The 20705-nt window shown below is 40.8% G+C and overlaps 1 protein-coding gene across 1 annotated transcript; it reads left to right on the top strand.

Moving 5' to 3' along the window:
- The first annotated feature begins 178 nt into the window (after nt 1-178).
- On the top strand, nt 179-14387 carry cp (ceruloplasmin). Its single transcript, XM_026147082.2, has 24 exons — nt 179-492; nt 2140-2384; nt 2479-2691; nt 2951-3124; nt 3266-3357; nt 4474-4636; nt 4728-4866; nt 4956-5095; nt 6251-6391; nt 6478-6522; nt 6624-6838; nt 7387-7537; nt 7689-7901; nt 9382-9586; nt 10130-10269; nt 10466-10594; nt 10815-10921; nt 11006-11061; nt 11160-11231; nt 12734-12825; nt 12933-13072; nt 13156-13212; nt 13950-14055; nt 14144-14387. The coding sequence occupies exons 1-24, from the start codon at nt 332-334 to the stop codon at nt 14167-14169; spliced, it is 3222 nt and encodes a 1073-aa protein (XP_026002867.1). The 5' UTR covers nt 179-331; the 3' UTR covers nt 14170-14387.
- Nucleotides 14388-20705: the final 6318 nt, after the last annotated feature.

The raw sequence follows: 20705 nt of genomic DNA, 5'->3' as shown, positions 1-20705 counted from the left end.
ACTAATCTCTTGGTGTTTGGATTTACGAGAACAAAACTGTTTGTGTTCTTATGCAAGTCTCGCCTGCTGATCGAACACCTGGCAGTCTGATGGTCAGTGACCCCTCGGTCCTGCTTGGCTGACCTCAGCCTGCGAGTCATCTGACGCAGTATAAAGACACAGAGCTTTAAACGTCGCTGAGACACACTGGTTGACAAACATCCAAGACTTTTAATTCTCTGCGCCGTGGGTCTTTATCTTCAAGTTCTGCGAGAGTATTAATAATAATTCAAATAAAACCAAGAGTCATCATTATCATTATCACCACTGTCAGCTTTTATTTTGGACAAAAATGCTGAGGCTGGATTTAAGGGCTGTTTTGCTGTTGTTTTGTGTGGTAACATGTGTTTCCGGGATGAGACGAGAGTACTTTCTAAAGATAGAAGAGGTGTCGTGGAACTATGCTCCAACTGGGATGAACATCATCCAAAACCGCTCAATCCAGGACGATGAGTAAGTGCGCACGATACATTTTCCATTTTATCACAGAGTCATAAATCAATATGAAATAAAGAATCAAAATGGGTACAATTAACCCCCCCCCCCCCCCCCCCAACACGACATGTTAATATTTGCTTCAACAGCAATTGACAAACAGGAATGATCACATATGGTCAGCAGATACTAATATAAGAACACAGTTATAGCCTACTGAACGCATTGCACTGCATATGACAATATATAAGTTAATATGAAGACACTGTGATGAAAAAATGGCAACTATATATTTATAAATGTACTTCTTGGATAATTTGGTATCCTGGTGTTGCTCATGCTGAATCACTGTCATGGGTTATTGGTTCTTTACGTGTACCATCACAGTGTTGGTACACGTGCTTCATCTTGTAGTCACAGGACCAGACTTATCAGCATAAAATCAGTTTTTGGTGATAAAAAACTACTTATTATTTATTATAGAGGTGGAGCGTAAACTTTGCCCGGTGCTTTTGCAGCTGGCCTTTTGCACGTGTATTTGTAGGAGTTTTTCTTTATTTAATATTTAAACGAATCATGCAAAATTGATTCATTAAGTGTTATTCATTTGGAGCGAGAGGAAGGCTTGGAGCTGTTAGAGCAGTGTGAAAATTTTTAATCTGTCCCGTAACCCTTTCTTATTCCCAGAATCTCAGTTGTGCTCCTCTATGAAAACCTACTGGGCTTGTTACGAAATGATGAGAATCGAGCTGATCTGAACTTCACACGTATACAAAAGAGTTGTGTATACGTTGTTTTACTGTTAGCCAAGTTACTTTTTATAGTGAGCTGATAAGTTTGAAGTCTGACATTTTTACCCAATAAAACGTCTCTGCATGTCTTTCCTCGACAGTCACTCTGTATTTTTTTTCTGTCTTTCTTTACTTCTCTATGTCACCGCTGTTATATCACATATTGAAATGTCTGTCGGGGAATGTATGAGTGTGTTGGATTAAATGGTAAATGGCCTGCATTTGTATAGCGCTTTTCTAGTCCATAGGACCCCAAAGATTAATGTCTACATCTTGCAATAGCCTACATAGCAGGCTTTTCATATGCATCTCTACGCACAGCCTCACACAGCGCGCGTAACGGTGTTACTCAACACGTTGTCATCCCGACGCGTTGGTACGTTATGCTGTGGGAGTGAGAACGGTCTCGTTACTCGATGCGCACAGTCACGCAGTTGAGCACTTACTAACAGTATCATCATTAGCACTCAATTGTGTTTTATGTTCTTCTACACATCATATATCTTATTACAGATTTCGGTGTATTTGGGAAGTATTCGCCAAAGTGCAGCCTTTCTCTTGGATAAATCGCGCTCCAGTCTCATATATTTTATTTTATTCATATATATCAAAGCATAAGCATATATCAAACATATAGATTCTTTTCCAGCTTCCCTTCTCTTATCTCATTTGCGGTGCTATTTCAGGAAGAAAGATCCTGCGCATTTTTGCCATTGGGACCTTAACCTTTTAGTAAATCTGACCCATGATGTCATTTGCGAAAAAAAGAGTGTTAGAGACACTCAGTCTCTCTAGAAGCTTTACGTGTTTTAACTTACATAAGGACACATACACAAAACCACTCTCATGCATCTCTGCCTGAACCCCTCAACAGAGAAGCCTCCGTCTTTTTAAAGAGCGGTCCGCAGCGTATCGGCTCAACCTACAAGAAGGCTGTTTATAAGCAGTACAGCGACGCCACCTACAGGACAGAGTTGACAAAAGCAGAATGGCTGGGTTACCTCGGACCTCTGTTGATGGCTGAGGAGGGCGATACACTGATTGTCCACCTGAAGAACACAGCGTCCAGACCTTACAGCGCCCACCCACATGGTCTGAACTATACTAAAGGCAACGAGGGTGAGAAATGCACAAACGGACGTACTACTAGAGTGGAGTGGAAAGGTTAACACATGCGTGTGACTGTGACTGTGTTTGTGGGTTCACTCCTCAGGAGCACTCTACCCAGATGGCACGGGTCCAGAGCTGAAGCGAGATGATTCGGTACCTCCTGGTCAAACAGTGACCTATGAGTGGACCCTCGCAGAATCCCACAGCCCAACATCACATGACAGCAACTGCATGACCAGATTCTACCATTCCCACGTCAGCCCGCCAAAAGACATCAACTCAGGGCTGATAGGGCCCCTCATCGTCTGTAAGAGAGGTACATTTACTCCACTAAATTTACTTAAGTACAACTTTAATATATTTTATTTATAGTCCAGTGTCTTTCAGAGCCAAACATTCTACCTTTTACTCTTGTTAACATTATGTAACTATGTTTACATTATAGATTCATAATAGAACACAATAGACAGTTTTTAAAAACGTGTTTATTTTTATATTTATATCTATTTTTCATCCCCCTTTTCTTTTGTATTGTAAAGCACTGCCTGTCTTTCTAAATGTCCTCTCCTCTGCAGGAACTCTGGACTTACATGGCGATAGTTCAGCAGACTACCAGTATGCTCTGCTGTTCATGGTGTCAGATGAGAACTTCAGCTGGTACCTGGATGAAAACATCAGGACATACATCACAAATCCTGCCAGAAACCTGAAGGAGGACGAAGACTTCATTGAGAGCAACAAGATGCATGGTGAGAGGAAGCATCAGAATCAGAAAGACTTTATTTATCCCAATTAACATATCATGCTAACAATTAGCATATCACCAGCATGCACACTTACAAGCTTGCATTTGCATCCCTGCACCATTTTACCCTCGCTATGTATTACAGGTATTAATGGTTTGCTGTATGGTAATCTTCGTGGACTGAGCATGTGCCAAGGCAACAAGATCCAGTGGCATTTGTTTGCATTAGGCAATGAGGTAATCTATGTTATATTATCACATCTCTATTCTTAATATTACTGTTACAGAGAATATTTTCAAAATATTCAACTGAGCATTTAATCTAAACATTTAGTTCAATTTATAATGTTTACAAACATTTAGAAGAACAGGTTGGTTCTTTTAGGGGGTTCCAAAGTGGATCATTTGCCTCTATCTCACCCCGTTCCCTGCTCACACTGACCCTCCTCTTTCACTTTATACATGAATCTTCTCTGTTGTCTTCCTCTTTCTCTCCTGCCTTTCCTTCCTCTGCACATGTCCATAATATCTCCATCTCGTCTCTTGAACTTTGCCTCCAAACAGCTTAACCTGAGCTGTCCTTCTGATGAACTCATTTCTAATACGGTCCATTCTGGCCACTCCCCACAAAAATCTCAACACCTCCAGCTTGGCCTCCTGTCTTTTCATTAGTGCCACAGTCTCCAAACCATCCATCACAGCAGGTTTCACTACTATCTTGGAAACCTTCCCTTTCACTCTTGCTGCTATTCTTCTGTCACAAATCACCCTGGCACTCATCTCCAAGCACACTCCACCCTGTCTACACTCGCTTCTTCACCTTTCTTGTGTGCTGTCTGTTGTTTTGGATGGTTGGCTCCAGGTATTTAATTAAACTTGTCCATCTTCCCTCCCTCTACTCCTTGCATGTTCACCTTTCCACCAGCCTCACTCTCATTAACACACATGTTTCTGCTGACATTCCTCTTCTCTCCACCTCTCCAGGCTCTCTTCCACCTACTTTCAACTCTCAGGAGACAGTCTTTCAAAGACAGAAGGGGCTGTGGGCATTATCCTAATTGTTGCTAACTAAACCATGAGACACCTGCAAATACAGTCAGTCTCACAGCTTGTGCTTTCAAAGGTTCAGCTTTTTTAAGGATTTAAGTTTGCCTTGCTGAGACTGTTGCAGAAGTTTTCTACTGATAGTCTTTAATCAGATAAGGTTCAAGTTTAATAAAAATGTGAGCATGTGTTACTTTCTGTGGTACAGATTGCTTTCATTATTATTATTGCTAGTTTCAGAATTGCAAAAAGGATTTCTAGTACATTCACCTCCTTGTGTAACATTATTGAAATATTATTTATCTACAGGTGGACATGCATTCAGTCCATTTCCATGGTCAGATCCTGACCACTATGAACCATCATACAGACACAATCAGTCTTTTTCCTGCTTTGAGCACCACAGCGGAAATGGTAGCTGACAACCCAGGACACTGGCTGCTGGCATGTAGTGTCAATGACCATCTGATGGGTGAGATTATGAATTACAATTCAGGGAAGGATACATTTCTGCACACCGATTAATAATGTATTCAACATTGTTTTTTTGTGCTTTTGTCCAGCTGGAATGCAGGCTTTGTTTGAGATAAAGAAGTGCTTCCCCAATGTCCACAAGCCCCGGCCTTATGGAGAGCAGCGACAGTACTTCATTGCCGCTGAAGAAGAAGTTTGGGACTATGCTCCTACAGTGCCTACAGATGGGTTAGTTACTGTACAAACTGACAGGAATGTAGAGGACTGCTGGTCTGCAGAGATCTTTCTTAATTTGAACTTTGCTTTTGTGTGAGCAGTGCGGCAGAAACGTTTGTAACCCGAGGTCGAAACCGCATTGGAAGCCGCTATAAGAAGGTTCGCTATGTGGAGTACACTGACAACACCTTCATGACAAAGATGCTCCGCAGCCCAGAGGACCAGCACCTTGGAATTCTGGGTAATTCAAGCTTGCGTGGTTTTGGAAAGTTTGATGTTGCTAAAATCTGAAAACAACAACAACAAAAAAAAACAAACCCAAAACCCAGAAACGAAACCCACCCACACACACACACACACAGACACACACACACACACACACACACACACGCATGCACGCACGAACGCACGCACGCACGCACACGCACACACACACACACACACACACGCACGCACGCACGAACGCACGCACGCACGCGCGCGCACACACACACACACACACACACACACACACACACGCACGCACGCACGCACGCGCACACACGCACGCACACACACACACACACACACACACACAACAGAGCTTCTCTGGAACAAGTAATGAAATCATTTTTTGATTTTAATAAAGTGAGACAATAATTAGAGCAGCCAAGTGCCAATGTTAAAAATAAAAACACAAAACAATCCAGTTGTTTCTTAATTAGTAATTACCGTGGCTCGGTGCTGTCATTGATCAGTAAGTTACGGCCTCGCTTTATTTAATCAGTTTGACAGTTCGCTCTAAGCAAAGATTACATCAAATTTCAGAGTTCATTCATACTGTAGCGTTCCCATATGTTCTCAAGAACCAGACATTTTGATCTCAGTTTGTCCGTTTATTCGGTAACACAGGCAACTTCGGGGAGAGTGCTCTCGTACAACACCTCACTTCTGCCCCGCACAGTCACACAACAACATGGACCCCCCCTCCCCTTCCTGCACACATTAACTCCCTTTTTTCCTGCAGCACAACCAAACATGTATCTTAAAGAAATAACAACAGTGTCAACCTGTCACTGTAAAATAACATTTAACCATCGTTACAATACCTTTCGAGCTATTGCGTTTGCAGACAGAATGACACAAGCGCACAAACGCTAACAAAACCACAACTGCCTCAGTTAATTACAGGTTCTTTGAATGAATTGCTTGCCAGAAATAGAGTTATTGCAATTCAAAAGCACAGCAGAGTTGTGGAACATTTCCAAAAACTGCCTTAACTCATATTTGAACAAACTCATTTGGTTTAGTGTCTTAAACCATGTTGATAATCCCTCTAATTTTATGAGCTGTTATTATTAAAAACTATATTGCACCCTTACAGCATCTTATGCACGTTGCACGTTAATGTTTCCAGGTCCTGTGTTGAAGGCTGAAGAGAAAGACACTATCAGGGTGGTGTTCAAGAACAAAGCCAGTCGGCCTTACACAATACAACCTCATGGAGTACAGTACAGCGTGGAACAGGATGGCACACTGTATCACAATGAGTTGGAAGGTTAATGCATGTACATTCATAAGTAATGCTATCAGTGTTAATATCTGTTTCATCCATCTGAACTCCTCTTCTTTTCCTCTCTTCAGAGTCTTATACAGATAAGAAACTGCGGGAGCTGAAGAGGCTGCCAAGTAAGTGGAAGTCTGCAGTTGGAGTACCATTTAGCATTTTGTTGATGCTGTTATTATTGCTAATGAGAATTCGCCATTTCTCTGTGGAAATGCGTGAGTAGGGGTGGTGACTCCTCCCCCTGCTGCTCTGGTCAGACCTGGGATGGTGCACATCTATGAGTGGATGGTGCCTGTAGGTGCTGGACCCGTAGAAGGGGAGGCTGACTGTCTGACCTATCTGTACTACTCTGCTGTGGACCCTGTTAAAGACACCAGCTCTGGACTGGTGGGGCCACTTCTCATTTGTCGACCTAAATCGCTGAAGAAGGGAGTACAGGTGAGAGGAAAGACAAAAAAAACCCAGCAAGTCAACATATTGTGTGGTTCAGGTTACAGAGCAAGTTACATCCTCCTGAATTTGGTATTATAAAGGTAGATATATTTGGAATAAAATGATTCACACCAGGCTGTGCAGTGGACATATAAATGTTTTTTAAACTCAAATAGAATTATCAGTAAATTACACAGAAAATATTGATGACACAGGACTCGTTCTGCTGGCCTGAAACACGTGTCTTGTGTTAGACTGAAAAAATGTTGCAGTTTCTTATAACAAAAAGAATGAATCTTCCTGACATCCTGATATTCCTGACAGTGGCATCCAAAGAGGCGGATCGTCTTAAAATCAATAAAATGTGCTTTTGGCTTTAGTCATCGACTATCCACGGCTCCTGTCTCCAGCCTGGAAAATCTCTTCCTAACCTGAGTGTTCAGTCCCACTCTAACATCACAGAAAAGAAAAAAAAACAATGTTTTGTGGCCTTACTGGATTAATGAAGCAAAATCTGACACATCACCTCTTCACCTCTCTCTCTTTTCATGCAGAAAAACTATAATAAAGAGTTTCACCTCATGGCCACTGTATTTGATGAGAACCTGAGCTGGTATCTTGATGACAACATTAGGACTTTCACTACTGCTCCCAACACTGTCAACAAGGAGGACGAGGGCTTCATCGAGAGCAACAAAATGCATGGTGGGTACAGTGTGAAGTTTCATTTTAGTCACCATGTAATAGTTAAATTGGGGACAGCTATTATTATCAACTAATGTCCCTTTACTGGCTCAGCAATTCACCATAACGTACCTAATCTCTGTGTGTAATATTTCTGTGAATTTCTTTTTAGCCATCAATGGGTTCGTGTATAACAATCTCCCAGGGCTGACCATGTGTAAGGGCGATAAAGTATCATGGCACCTGTCAGGACTGGGGTCAGAGACAGACATCATCAGTCTCTACTTCCAGGGCAACCGTTTCATCTATGAGCAGAACAGACGGGACACCATCAGCGTATTCCCTCACATCTCACACACTGTCACCATGGAGCCGGACAGCATGGGTATGGAGCTTTGAACCCTTATTTATGTTGTTCTGTTTAGTTACACTTTAGGTGTGGCCCATGCATACAAAAAAGTAAAAGCCCAAAGTTCAAGTTCAAATGAAATATAGAGGAAGATGGGTTGAATTGATTTATTGGCAGCTACAGCAGCTGCCAATAGGAAACTTACATTAATCATTTGAAAATGATTGACACTACTCTCTCTTTTATTTTAAACAGAATGGCATCACAACAAAACAGATTAAACTTAATTAAAAATGTCCGACTATCTGCTGGTCTGACCTAGCAGACACATGGATTTACCTAGATGGGTGATGTCAAAGATGCACCCTGTGGGCCAGAACTGGTCTAATCAAAGGTCCACTGGATACTTTTTGAAATAAATAAATAAAATATAAATAAAACTGAATTGAATTGAAGTTGCCATGACAGCGGTGTTAAGAACCATTGAAGTGGACATGAAACACTAAATGTATTAAGGTCAATTTATCCCATGAGTGCCATGTCTGTGAAGCTGGGTTTAATAAATAAGTGCTTGAAGTTACAGTTTCTAGAGCATGTGTAGCGCCGTTTTGTCCGAGTAAAGAATGTGACATCACTGGGTTGGTCTAGTTGGCTGTTGCTATCAGTCTTACATTAATTTATTAGCTAACTACAGCAGCGACAGAACTGATAATTCAGTGGAAAACAAGACTAAAACTAAAAATCAGTCGAATGACCTTCATGCAATTTAACCCCCAGTTCTACTGAGGTTCTGTCTTTTCCCAAGCAAATGCAAACAGTTTACAACATATCATATTACTATGTGTGCATCATGCCATGAATATAAGTAGGTTTCCTACCGAAGCATGATTAGGAATCTTAACATCCATCAGCATGAGTCACTCTGATACATAAGCCTGAATCATTGCTGAATTTACATTTACAGCCTTCTTACTCAAAGACATTACCCTGAGGAAATGTGCTTAAGTCAGGGAGCTATGCTGGTGCATTTCTTTGATTTGTGACAGATTAGCATACACATATCCATTGATGGCTGCACACAAACATGCACACATTGATTTGTGACAGTAGGTTGCAGTTCTTAGTAGACTGACTCAGGGCACAAAAGCTAAAAGGTACTGTTGAAATGTTACATATTTTTAAGGCATCACAGACTGTTCATCATTTGTTTTGTTGGATAGTTCAGTAAATGGGAATGATTTCAGTAAACATGAAATACAATTACCCTTACTATGACCTTGGCCATTAAATCTTCAAGAAGTGTTGAGTGAGAAGACTTGAGAGCTAATTCCAAAAAAAGGACAAGTGTCATGATTTGGTGCATTGCAGACTGAGCTAGGAAGGTAAAAGAAAGTGTTAAGAAACAACAACATTTGGACAAAACAACAAAACCAGAGAATTTAGTCAAAAGAGCACATTTGTAAATCCAACAGTCACATTGTGTGTTACCGTATCTGCGTGTGTGTATGTGTTTTAGGTCAGTTTGAGGTGGTGTCTGCTACAGTGAACCATTACCGTAATGGGATGAGGGCCAACTACACGGTAGAGAAGTGCAGCATACTTCATCGTCAGAGTGAGATGATGTTACATTCAAAAACCTACTACATCGCTGCCATGGAAATAGACTGGGACTACGCTCCAAACCGCACCTGGGAGGTGGAGATGTTCCGCGGCATGGAGAGGTATCAGCTGTAGGGCACGAGCCTGAGAGCTGCCGTGGAAACAAATACAGTATACCAGCAGCACATATATGTAACTCTTGTGCGTCTACCTTTATACAGTATACATTATGTGTTTATTTTATGAAGCTTATGAAACATCACAGAAAACAATAACAAATTTAGTAAAGTTTAGGGAAAAAAGTGTCCCATTGTTACATGAGAATGCTCATTACTCTAAACATGCAGACTCTGAGTATCTTAATGCCTTTTATGGTAATAAACTGCTTTTGGACATTACAATAGGAACACAAAAATAACAGTGACCAACCAAACAGATGTCAGTATTATATTATAAAGTTTATTCTGTATATAGCAGAGCACTATACTATTTTTAGGATATGAAACTGTCGTAGATTGTGGTAGGAGCGCTGAGAAAGAATTAAATAGTAATGCTGGCAAATCGAGTTTTCTTTGGTTGCCTCTTATATAACAGTGAAAACTTGTTATAGTGGAACTGCAGCTGTTTTAGTAAATCAAAATGTGTTGGTGACTCTCTCGCTGCAGTCCTGCCCCCGTCTTTCTGGACAAGCAGGGTGGATTCATAGGCTCTCGTTACAAGAAGGTCGTCTACCGACAGTTCACCAGTGACAAGTTTACCAAACAGGTCGAAAGAACCGCTGACATGGAGCATCTCGGCATTATGGGTGAGTATATTGAAGAGACCACTGACACATACTGTACAAATTCATATTTTTCCATAAAGTTTTTGAAGCTCTGACGAGAATATATTGTTGGTGCAGTAAAAGCCACTGATTGTGCTACATATTGTAAATAACACATGATTAATCGTGTAACGTCTTAAGCTCCAGTTGGTACTTAAAACATTTGCCTTCTCTTTAGGTCCAATGATTCACGCTAATGTTGGAGACAAAGTTAAGGTGGTTTTCAAGAACATGGCAACCAGACCTTATTCCATTCATGCACACGGAGTCAAAACAGAAAACCCCAGCGTCCACCAAACCCAACCAGGTACAGAAATGCCTAGAAATAATAGAAGCGGATGGAACAAAGGGACACAATCAATAAACAATTTCAGTCACTGTGGAACTTTTTTATGACTTCAGCAGAATAAATGTGTTTTTTTGAGAACATAGAAAGGGCATACAGTATTCCCTCTCTAATGGATCATGCCATGTTCTTAATGTATAAATGGTGTCCAAAACATTGAAAACTACAATGTGTTTCTCAGGTGAAATTCACACCTACTACTGGTATGTCAACAAGAACACTGGACCAACAACAGAGCAAGAGGAGTGCTCTGTGTCAGCGTACTACTCTACTGTTGATGTTGCAAAGGTACGATGATGTAGGCAAGATCAAACACAGCACAGGCAACAACAAGTACTCACAGACTTACATGTTGTCCCCCTGCCCCTCCAGGACCTTTACAGCGGACTGATTGGTCCATTAGTCGTCTGCCGCCGTAGTTGGGGCAGGTGAGTATCTACATGTTCTGCTTGATGTACAGCACAGCACACATTCTGTTTATGCAGTACCACATAATAAAGTATGATAAAATATTTGCGTCTTCCAGGACTTTAGGACTGAAGAAGGAAGTGGAAGAGTTTGCACTGCTTTTCCTGGTTTTTGACGAGAATGAGAGTTGGTAAGTAGCAGATAGATTCCCTTTGAAACCTCTGCTTCCTCTATTCAGCAGGCAATACATGCTAAAATGACACAAATTTGAAGTAAAAGGATCCAACCCAATTTCTTAATTCCAATTCAAAATTACATAATCCTCCTTAAATTCACATGCTTGCAAACTCACGGAGGGTAAATCAGATGGAATGGGTGCAGCTGAGTTATGAGAGACAGGTGACATCAATCAGGAGAAGACACTTGAAAGTAAAACACAAAGCAAGGTAACTACAAAAGCAGAGTGGGACATGAACACCATAACTGAAACACGTGAAGACTGACACATGAATCAACAGAACAAAGGTTAATACAGCCATTTTTTTTTTTTTTGCCTTAGCTGGCTCGACAAAACCTAAAATTCCAGTAAGAGATAACAAGTATTATGATGGTGGTCATCAGCTTACCCTGTTAAGCAGTGATTTCCGCTTCAGGCTCTGTATGCACTCTGCGCATTTAAAGGGGCGTTTCACAAGCCACGTGACTTCTCAAAGGAGTCCACACAAAACGATTCCCAGGAGTGTCCCCTCCTGATAACTAGAGATGTTATCAGGTGATAAAATGCTGATAACATTACAATAAATTACAAATTTATGGAGATTGATTGTGCAGAAAAAACATCGCTCTTTAAAGAAAAAAAAAAACTTTACCCTGCACAGAGCTGTAAAATAAACATTTAAATTCAAGTTAACTATTTTATCACCGATTGAGCCTCTGTTTGTTTGTTAATAAGTAATCATAAGAAGTATATCAGTATGATAAGTAATTATTAGTTAATTATTATTAATTATTATTAGTTTCTTTTTTATGAAACAGAAAACTCTGACTTTAAACTCAACACAGCTCACTAAGCCATTAATCTCACTTTGTAGGACAGTCCTCAGGAGGACAGTGACTACTACTGCAAATTCATGAACCAAACCCCAAAAAACAAAAAGAATGAAACCCACTCCTAGAAAATCACAAGGTGATGGGGCGACCGTAGTTTATGTGGTTGGGAAGCTCATCTGTAACCGGAAGGTTGCCGGTTCAAACCCCCAGCTCTCTCTGTCCTGGTCGTTGTGTCCTTGAGCAAGACACTGTACCTTACCGCCTACTGGTGTTGGCCAGAGGGGCCGATGGCGCGATATGGCAGCCTCACATCTATCAGTCTGCCCCAGGGCAGCTGTGGCTACAACTGTGGTTTGCCTGCACCAGTGTGTGAATGTGAGAGTGAATGAATAGTGGCATTGTAAAGCGCTTTGGGTGCCCATATAAATGCAATCCATTATTAAAGAAAAAACAGAGCCTCAGTCACAAAAGAGGAAATAAAAACATCGATCCAACACTAAATACGCAAACAGAATTCTAAAACAGAAGCAGAGATCCACTCTGAGGACCAGGACAGCAGGATATGATGTTTAGCTGAATTTTCCTGCAGCGCCGCCTGAAACAGGAAGGGCTGTATATTTATGACTGCTGCTTAAACTACAGGTATCTGGATGAAAACATCAGAGCGCAGATCAGGAACCCTCGCCCAAATTTAAAGGATGATGAAGACTTTATAGAGAGCAACAAAATGCACGGTGAGACAAGCAGACACGTACAAAAGGATTTTTGAACGTTTTTGTTTTTTCATCTACACATAAAAATATATATTTTTTCTTTACAATGTGTGCATGTTTGTGTGCAGCCATCAATGGATATGTGTATGCTAACCTGAATGGTCTGAACATGGAGGTGGGCGATAAGGTGTACTGGTACCTAATGGGAATGGGCAATGAAGTGGACATACACACAGCACACTGGCATGGCCATAGTGTGGAATATAAGGTATATAGAAATGATTCAAAAATACCCTCTCACACAATCACACAGTATATAAACGCAGTTCACAAATGCTCTTTTCTCTGCAGCTGGGTGGAGGTGCTCACCGTGCTGATGTGTATGAGCTGTTTCCAGCCACCTTTCAGGTGAGATTTCAAAGGAATGGCTTCTTTTAAGAGCTGAGTCTTTCCTCTTTGACGTTAAGGTCTGGTGTGTTTCACTTTAACACTAGCATGAAGGTGGATGACTTTAATTGCATGTGGTCAACCATCCAAAGGAAGAGAGAAGAGAGGTTATGAAGAGAGTGCAAGCAGGGAGGAGTGGGCGGAGATGAGTGAAAGTTAGAGAGACACGGCTGAAATGCACTAAATATACACATAAGGTAACAAGGAAATGGCACACAGGATGGAGACACAGCTGAACCTAATTAGACAAGGCAACGGGGAAGCAAAACCAGATATGTGAAACATGGAAACACAAGACCTACACAATAAAACAGGAAACTGGGGAACATGACACAGGAGTGAAGAATAGGCAGACGAGAGACATGTTGGACCGGGGAAACATGGATAAACAACAAGGAGGAGAAACAAGACACAACACACATAAGCACAAACACAGAATGGGGGCAAAGACATGAGGGGAGCCTAAATGTACAACGGTAAACATGGTGGTAATCCTGAGGTTATTCTAAGAATAATAAACCATCACACAACAAGTCATAAAAACACAAGAGACACAAAAAGCTGGGTCAAAAGCACCCAGAACCATGACAACCACCTTAAAACACAAATTCTAAGCAATTTATCCAACAGAATTAGGAAATTGAACTCTAATTGTTCTGCTATTGAGTCATGTGATTTTCTATCTACTTTCTTTTCAGACAGTAAAGATGCGTCCTCAGTATCCTGGTACCTGGCTGCTCCACTGTCACGTCACAGACCACATTAAAGCTGGCATGGAAGCCATGTACACTGTTACTGAAAAACGTAAGGAACCAGTCTGAGCAGAAAAAATTCAGGCAAATAAAAACGAGGATGCTGTGTTGGTGATAACTTGTTTGTTTGTCTTTGACAGCAAAGAAGAGTGGAATCTTTGGCTGAAGGAAAAGTGAGAGACGAGTAAAAGGACGATGTCAGTGCCTCAGTTTACTAAATGCCTCCGTTAATGATGCATAGCAGAAACTTAACATGGAATCAAGCATTACCAACAGTTATTGTATAATAAAATGTCTTTTTTATAATCATTTTTGCTCAGTAACCTTTCTAAAGACTGCCAGACTGTAGTGAAAAAATAATTAAAAAATAAATTTAAAATCAAAGTTACTGTGTTTGGGTCTCAGTATCAGTACCAGGGGACACTGTGGCCTTACAGTTCACATTTATGGAGCCATCAGTCACAGTTGTCAAGATTGTCTGTTTGTGTGTGTGTGTGTGTGTGTGTGTGTGTAGTCTTTCCTTTTTAAGTATATGATTTGGTAATTGTGTTTGACAAAAAAAATATCTGATTTGATGAGATTATCAATTCGATTCGATTCAATTCAATTTTATTTATATAGCGCCAAATCACAACAAAAGTCGCCTCAAGGCGCTTCATAGATACAGAGAAAAACCCAACAATCATATGACCCCCTATGAGCAAGCACTTTGGCGACAGTGGGAAGGAAAAACTCCCTTTTAACAGGAAGAAACCTCCGGCAGAACCAGGCTCAGGGAGGGGCGGAGCCATCTGCTGTGACCGGTTGGGGTGAGAGAAGGAAGACAAGATAAAGACATGCTGTGGAAGAGAGACAGAGGTTAATAACAGATATGATTCAATGCAGAGAGGTCTATTAACACATAGTGAGCGAGAAAGGTGACTGGAAAGGAAAAACTCAATGCATCATGGGAATCCCCCGCAGCCTATGTCTATTGCAGCATAACTAAGGGAGGATTCAGGGTCACCTGGTCCAGCCCTAACTATATGCTTTAGCAACAAGGAAAGTTTTAAGCCTAATCTTAAAAGTAGAGATAGTGTCTGTCTCCCGAATCCAAACTGGAAGCTGGTTCCACAGAAGAGGGGCCTGAAAACTGAAGGCTCTGCCTCCCATTCTACTTTTAAATACTCTAGGAACAACAAGTAGGCTTGCAGAGCGAGAGCGAAGTGCTCTAATAGGGTGATATGGTACTACAAAGTCATTAAGATAAGATGGGGCCTGATTATTTAAGACCTTGTATGTGAGGAGCAGGATTTTGAATTCAATTCTGGATTTAACAGGAAGCCAATGAAGGGAAGCCAAAACAGGAGAAATATGCTGTCTCTTTCTAGTCCCTGTCAGTACTCTTGCTGCAGCATTTTGGATTAGCTGAAGGCTTTTCAGCGAGTTTTTTGGACATCCTGATAATAATGAATTACAGTCGTCCAGTCTGGAAGTAATAAATGCATGAACTAGTTTTTCAGCGTCACTCTGAGACAGGATATTTCTAATTTTAGAGATGTTGCACAAATGGAAGAACGCAGTCTTACATATTTGTTTAATATGTGCGTTGAAGGACATGCATGTCCTGGTCAAAAATGACTCCAAGGTTTCTCACAGCGTTACTGGAGGCCAAGATAATGCCATCCAGAGTAAGAATCTGGTTAGATACCATATTTCTAAGCTTTTCAGGGCCGAGTACAATAACCTCAGTTTTATCTGAATTAAGAAGCAGAAAGTTAGCGGCCATCCAGATCTTTATGTCTTTAAGACATTCCTGCAGTTTAACTAATTGGTGTGTGTTATCTGGCTTCACAGACAGATAGAGCTGGGTGTCATCTGCATAGCAGTGAAAATTTATGCTATGTCTTCTAATGATGCTGCCTAAGGGAAGCATGTATAGTGTAAACAGAATTGGTCCTAGCACTGAACCCTGTGGAACTCCATAATTAACCCCAGTGTGTGAAGAGGACTCTCCATTTACATGAACAAACTGGAGTCTATTAGATAGATATGATACCACATTATATCTGTGATATCACACAGTAAATATAAATTCATGAAATTCTCAAAAGAGGAAACTTGGATTAAAGGGATGTGGAAAAAAGAAGCTGAGGAGGCTGAAGGCCAGGTTCAGTTATGGTGCTGTGCCACATGAGTAAATGATTTGTTTCCCTGCATGCTGTGTGGTGCTGCTGGTATTTATAAGTTAAGAAAATGCGGAGCGATCCGTGTAAATTGTGTGCTGAAATCAGACCTATTATTTGCATGCATTTTGAGGGCAGTAAATATACTATATGATCCTTTGAAATAATCAACAAAAATGTATTTTAAAAAACTAAAAAAAATTGAAAATGTCCAGATTTTAGTCCTTGCATATTATTATGTTTTGAGTGACTGTGCATGTTTGTGTGCAGAACATCAGATATTAAATGTGTCTTCATTTAAGTTTTCTCAAGAAACAGTGAACAATCAGACAGTTTTGACACAATCAAATACTTTGAAGAAGGAAATAAACTCATATTAGAAAACAATAAACAAGTGGTTTGATTTTGGTTCTGAGGCTATGCAGTTGTGGCAGACTGAGGCAACCGAATACAAAATGCTCCTGTGCAGAAGGAATGGGTCACCCAGACTAGACAATGGAGGGACTCACCAAGCGGTATATTAAACAGCTCAGCAAGGCTGTGCAGCAAAACCCACAGTATACACTCAGTGGTGAGCAGCTGCTGGAGTACATCATTGTGTCAGAGGATCCAGCTGTGGCCATCACAGTTATTCAGTCTTTGAGGTAAACCTCTGTAGCTTGTTAGTCCCCATAGGGAAATAGTTCCTCTGCATTTAATCCATTCACCCAGTGAAGCAGTGGGCAGCCACCAGTGCAGCGCCCGGGGAGCAGTGTGTAGGGACGGTACCTTGCTCAGGGGTACATCAGGGTAGCCGTTCAGTGGAGTCGAACCCCCGACCTTCCGATCATGGGGCCACCACTCTACCTACTGAGCTATCCCTGCCCCCCCCCCCCCCCTTTTTTTTTTTTTTTTTTTTTTTAATTATAGGTCACTGGGTTTCCTTCTCTGAAAAGTTAATGTTTCAAAGAAACTGCAGGAACTTTTTTGTTTTACAACAATCATTACTTACTAATTACTGACCATAGGTCTGGTTTTTCTTTTTATGTGGCCTTTTTCAGCTTTATTAGATAAATTTAGTAAAGAAATGACAGGAAAGCAGGTGCAGAGAGAGAAGACATGCAGCAAAGGACTGTGGGTCGGACTCAGCTATATGGCATGTGGGTACCCACTCAACACGCTGAGCTAAAAACCCAGGTCTGGTTTTTTATCCAATTTCCAGGTCAAAATTTCTAGAAGCTAATTTCTTCTACAGATGTTAAAAACCGTTAACCGCTAAAACTTCTTAAGTTAGACTCATGCAAACATCCTCATTTAAATATCAGTCTAAGTAGACATAATGGGAGTTTTACATGTATGTTCATGTGTCATACTTTAATCATACAATCATGCTTTACGTTTAAATTAATGATTATGATCCAAAAATTGGTTAAGTAATTGTCTAAGATGTCACATCTCATTCATGTGGTTCATTTATGCTACAATTTATTTTTTAGCAAATAAAGCAAAAACATTAGTGGGAAAGTGAATTTCACAATCTAAGATCTCTAAATAATCTTAAAATATAAACAACGTTTGCAACTTTTGCACTGTTCTCTCCCGGTTACGCTTTTTAATTAGGCACTGTATTCCCTTTATCATACTTTATGTGATAAAGTATAATGAATGCCAGCTGTAAGCATGTCAGCAGTGAATGAAAACAAACAAACAAGCAAACAAACAAAAACGGGTCTTAATGGTTATGTCTGTGGGCATAGGTGTGCAATTGAGATAAAGTTCTTAAAGCACATAGAATAAACAACTTATTTAAATTTCTTGCTGTGAAACACAGCCAGTCATTTGTGACATGTGTCACAGCCAGTCATGCGGTTGTACTATAAAGCATTTGGAGTAACCAGTAAGACTGGAAAGCACTACATAAATGCCAGTCCATTGCAATACTTCAGTGAGGGCTCAGTCTGGGCCACCATTAGGTGGCAGGATTGCCACTTTAATGAATGTAAGAATTCCTGCAGAGCTGAAGACACAAATTAGTGTAAAGTAACTCAGACGTCCCAGACACGTTTATCTGTTTTACCAAGTATGAGGTCTCGTTTTCTGTAAACTTGTACATTTAATGTACATCTCTTCTTATTTCCTGCATTAAATTTACATGAGAACCATGGGAAATGTAGACTGTTTAATGCAGGTGTCACTATGCTGTATAGTATTATACTTCAAATTTCTTCTTCTGAAACCCAGGTTCCACTTTTCTTCCAGCTGATGTCACTGCTGCAGCTCACGGGGATTCTGTGATGGAAACGCAACCTTTTGAGCCTGTGTCCCACAGCGGCACCTTTAGGGTGGCTGGCTCCGCTAGCAGCAGTAAATCCACAGGTACTGATGAGAAATTCAAAACTTCAGTCGCTGCTCATCTGAAACACGCCACACAGAAGGGATCCAACAGCTCCTATAAAATGTGTCCAGAATTCTTGGAGACCATATGGTGCAAAGAAAAAAAATGCTCAGTATTCTTTAAACACAAAATGAGATGAGTTGCTTTCAGTATCCCAAACTCCTGTAGGACCCTCAAACACATTTTAAAAGTAAATATATGTTTTGACAGGCATGTGAGGGGCCAATTGTTCTCTGATTTTGCCCTTTTATTGTTGAGGGGATCTGAGATTATGAAGATTACCTATCACATTCACACAACTGGCACAAACCAGAAATGTATATGCCACACACACACACACACACACACACACACACACACACACACACACACACACACACACACACACACACACACAGACTCTGCCTTACTGAGTACAGATCAGTGTCTAAGCAGCCACCTGCAGTCCCCCATTAGCTGGCAAGGAAATGGAATTGAAAAGATTCAGACCATGAAATGTGGCCAATAATGCCAGCTCTGATCTAAACCTGTACTGAATCTCAATGATGTAGTAACAGCACTGACACATTCAGCTTGTGAAACCTTACCTGACACATCTCTCTAAGCTATGGATCTGTCCCTGCTGCCGAAGCTGGCTGAAGCTGTCACAGCTGTCCTCACTGATGCGGCTAATTTAATGCTGCGCATCAGACGGCAAACCAACAAAATCAGACGTGCTAATGTCGCAGCGGCAGCTTTATCCTTGGCATCATGGTGTTGGGTTTTTATTAAGTATTGGTAGAGATTGTGTTTCCCTTTGAGTTTGTTTGACACCTTGCCTTGATGTGCAGGTGTTATGAAATGTTGACTCAACAGTGTCCTTAAGTGTATTCTGATGTAGTTTTTTATAGTGGCCAGAGGTGGGACCAAGTCATTGTTTTGCAAGTCTCAAGTAAGTCTCAAGTCTTTATCCTCAAGTCTCAAGTCAAGTCTCAAGTAATGTCAGGCAAGTCAGAGTCGAGTCTCAAGTCACTGGTGTAAAAGTCCGAGTCAAGTCACAAGTCTGAAATTTTGAATTTCAAGTCCTTTCGAGTCTTTAAAAAAAAAAAAACGAAAAAAGAATGTTGCAGTTATGCTAAATGTAAATATTAGACCATGTAATTTTAAAATCTGTGTTTTTCTCAACACATGACAAAATAGTGAATGTAGAAAATATACACAAATTGTGAAATTGCACCTCTTTAAAATGCAGCTCAATTAAACCTAGCTCCAAGAATAATTTTCACCGACAGTTCTGAGATAAGCTGCATGTTATTCTTGGATGCGGTTGTAACTTCAGGTCACTGCAACAAGCCCAGGTACAGTTTACCGACAGATGGGTACAGGACCTTGAAATGCACCGTGTAGAACGAAAGACCATCGTACGTATCATAAGTTTACCAGTCTCACAAATCGTCTTCATAAATACACATTCGTTAACCGTTTATTAATATAACCTTTAAGCTCAACGGTAATTAATTAGTAGTGGAAATAATTTCTGGTACGCGTTACAGAAATGTAGCAGTGACAATAATATTGTATGCTGTAATCGTACTGGGCAATTAGTGATACAAAAAACCTGTTTTATCCTGTGAATAAAAGTATATGTTTTTGTCAGTGTACCATGGTAATAACAGAAGCGAAACACAATATTGTGTCAGGACAATTCACTATTTATGCACAATAAACAAAGGAGCATAGCGCGACAATTTCTGTTCAGCGCCAGACTTGCTTGTAACCTATGTCACCAATTATGTTATGAAAATGACGCATTAACTACAACAGCAGACTGACCTTTGTGGGAATGCTTGGAGCAGACTAACCTGTGAGCTGGAGTGTTCTGGGACGTTATATTTGGTCTTTGAATGGCTGCGATCCAGGCCATCCGTCGCCTCTTTGTTACTTCGGAAACATGGCTCGAACAATTTCTCTTCAACGACGTAATCCGATAACAACCGATCTCTTTACCCGTCGGCTTCCCGTGGCTGTCATGCGACCGGCTATTGCAGTTAATAATACAACAGCTTCTTGCCATTTTTGTGTTTCTTTTTTATCGCTGTGATTTCAATTGAAAGCCTGCATGCGCTAGTACCTCTTGCCACGAGTTCCCAGAATCCTTTGCGGTTTTACCCCTGAATGACGTCA

The sequence above is a fragment of the Astatotilapia calliptera genome, chromosome 17, assembly GCF_964374335.1.
Source record: "Astatotilapia calliptera chromosome 17, fAstCal68.1, whole genome shotgun sequence".
Lineage (NCBI taxonomy): Eukaryota > Metazoa > Chordata > Actinopteri > Cichliformes > Cichlidae > Astatotilapia > Astatotilapia calliptera.
The sequence above is the reverse complement of the archived record's forward strand: the minus strand, read 5'-3'. Positions and strand labels throughout refer to the sequence as shown.

Coding starts and splice junctions, on each gene's coding strand:
- cp (XM_026147082.2), top strand. CDS start 332: ATGCTGAGGCTGGATTTAAGGGCTGTTTTGCTGTTGTTTTGTGTGGTA. Junction 6,839..7,386: donor CGCTGAAGAAGGGAGTACAG/GTGAGAGGAAAG, acceptor CTTTTCATGCAG/AAAAACTATAATAAAGAGTT. Junction 7,538..7,688: donor CGAGAGCAACAAAATGCATG/GTGGGTACAGTG, acceptor ATTTCTTTTTAG/CCATCAATGGGTTCGTGTAT.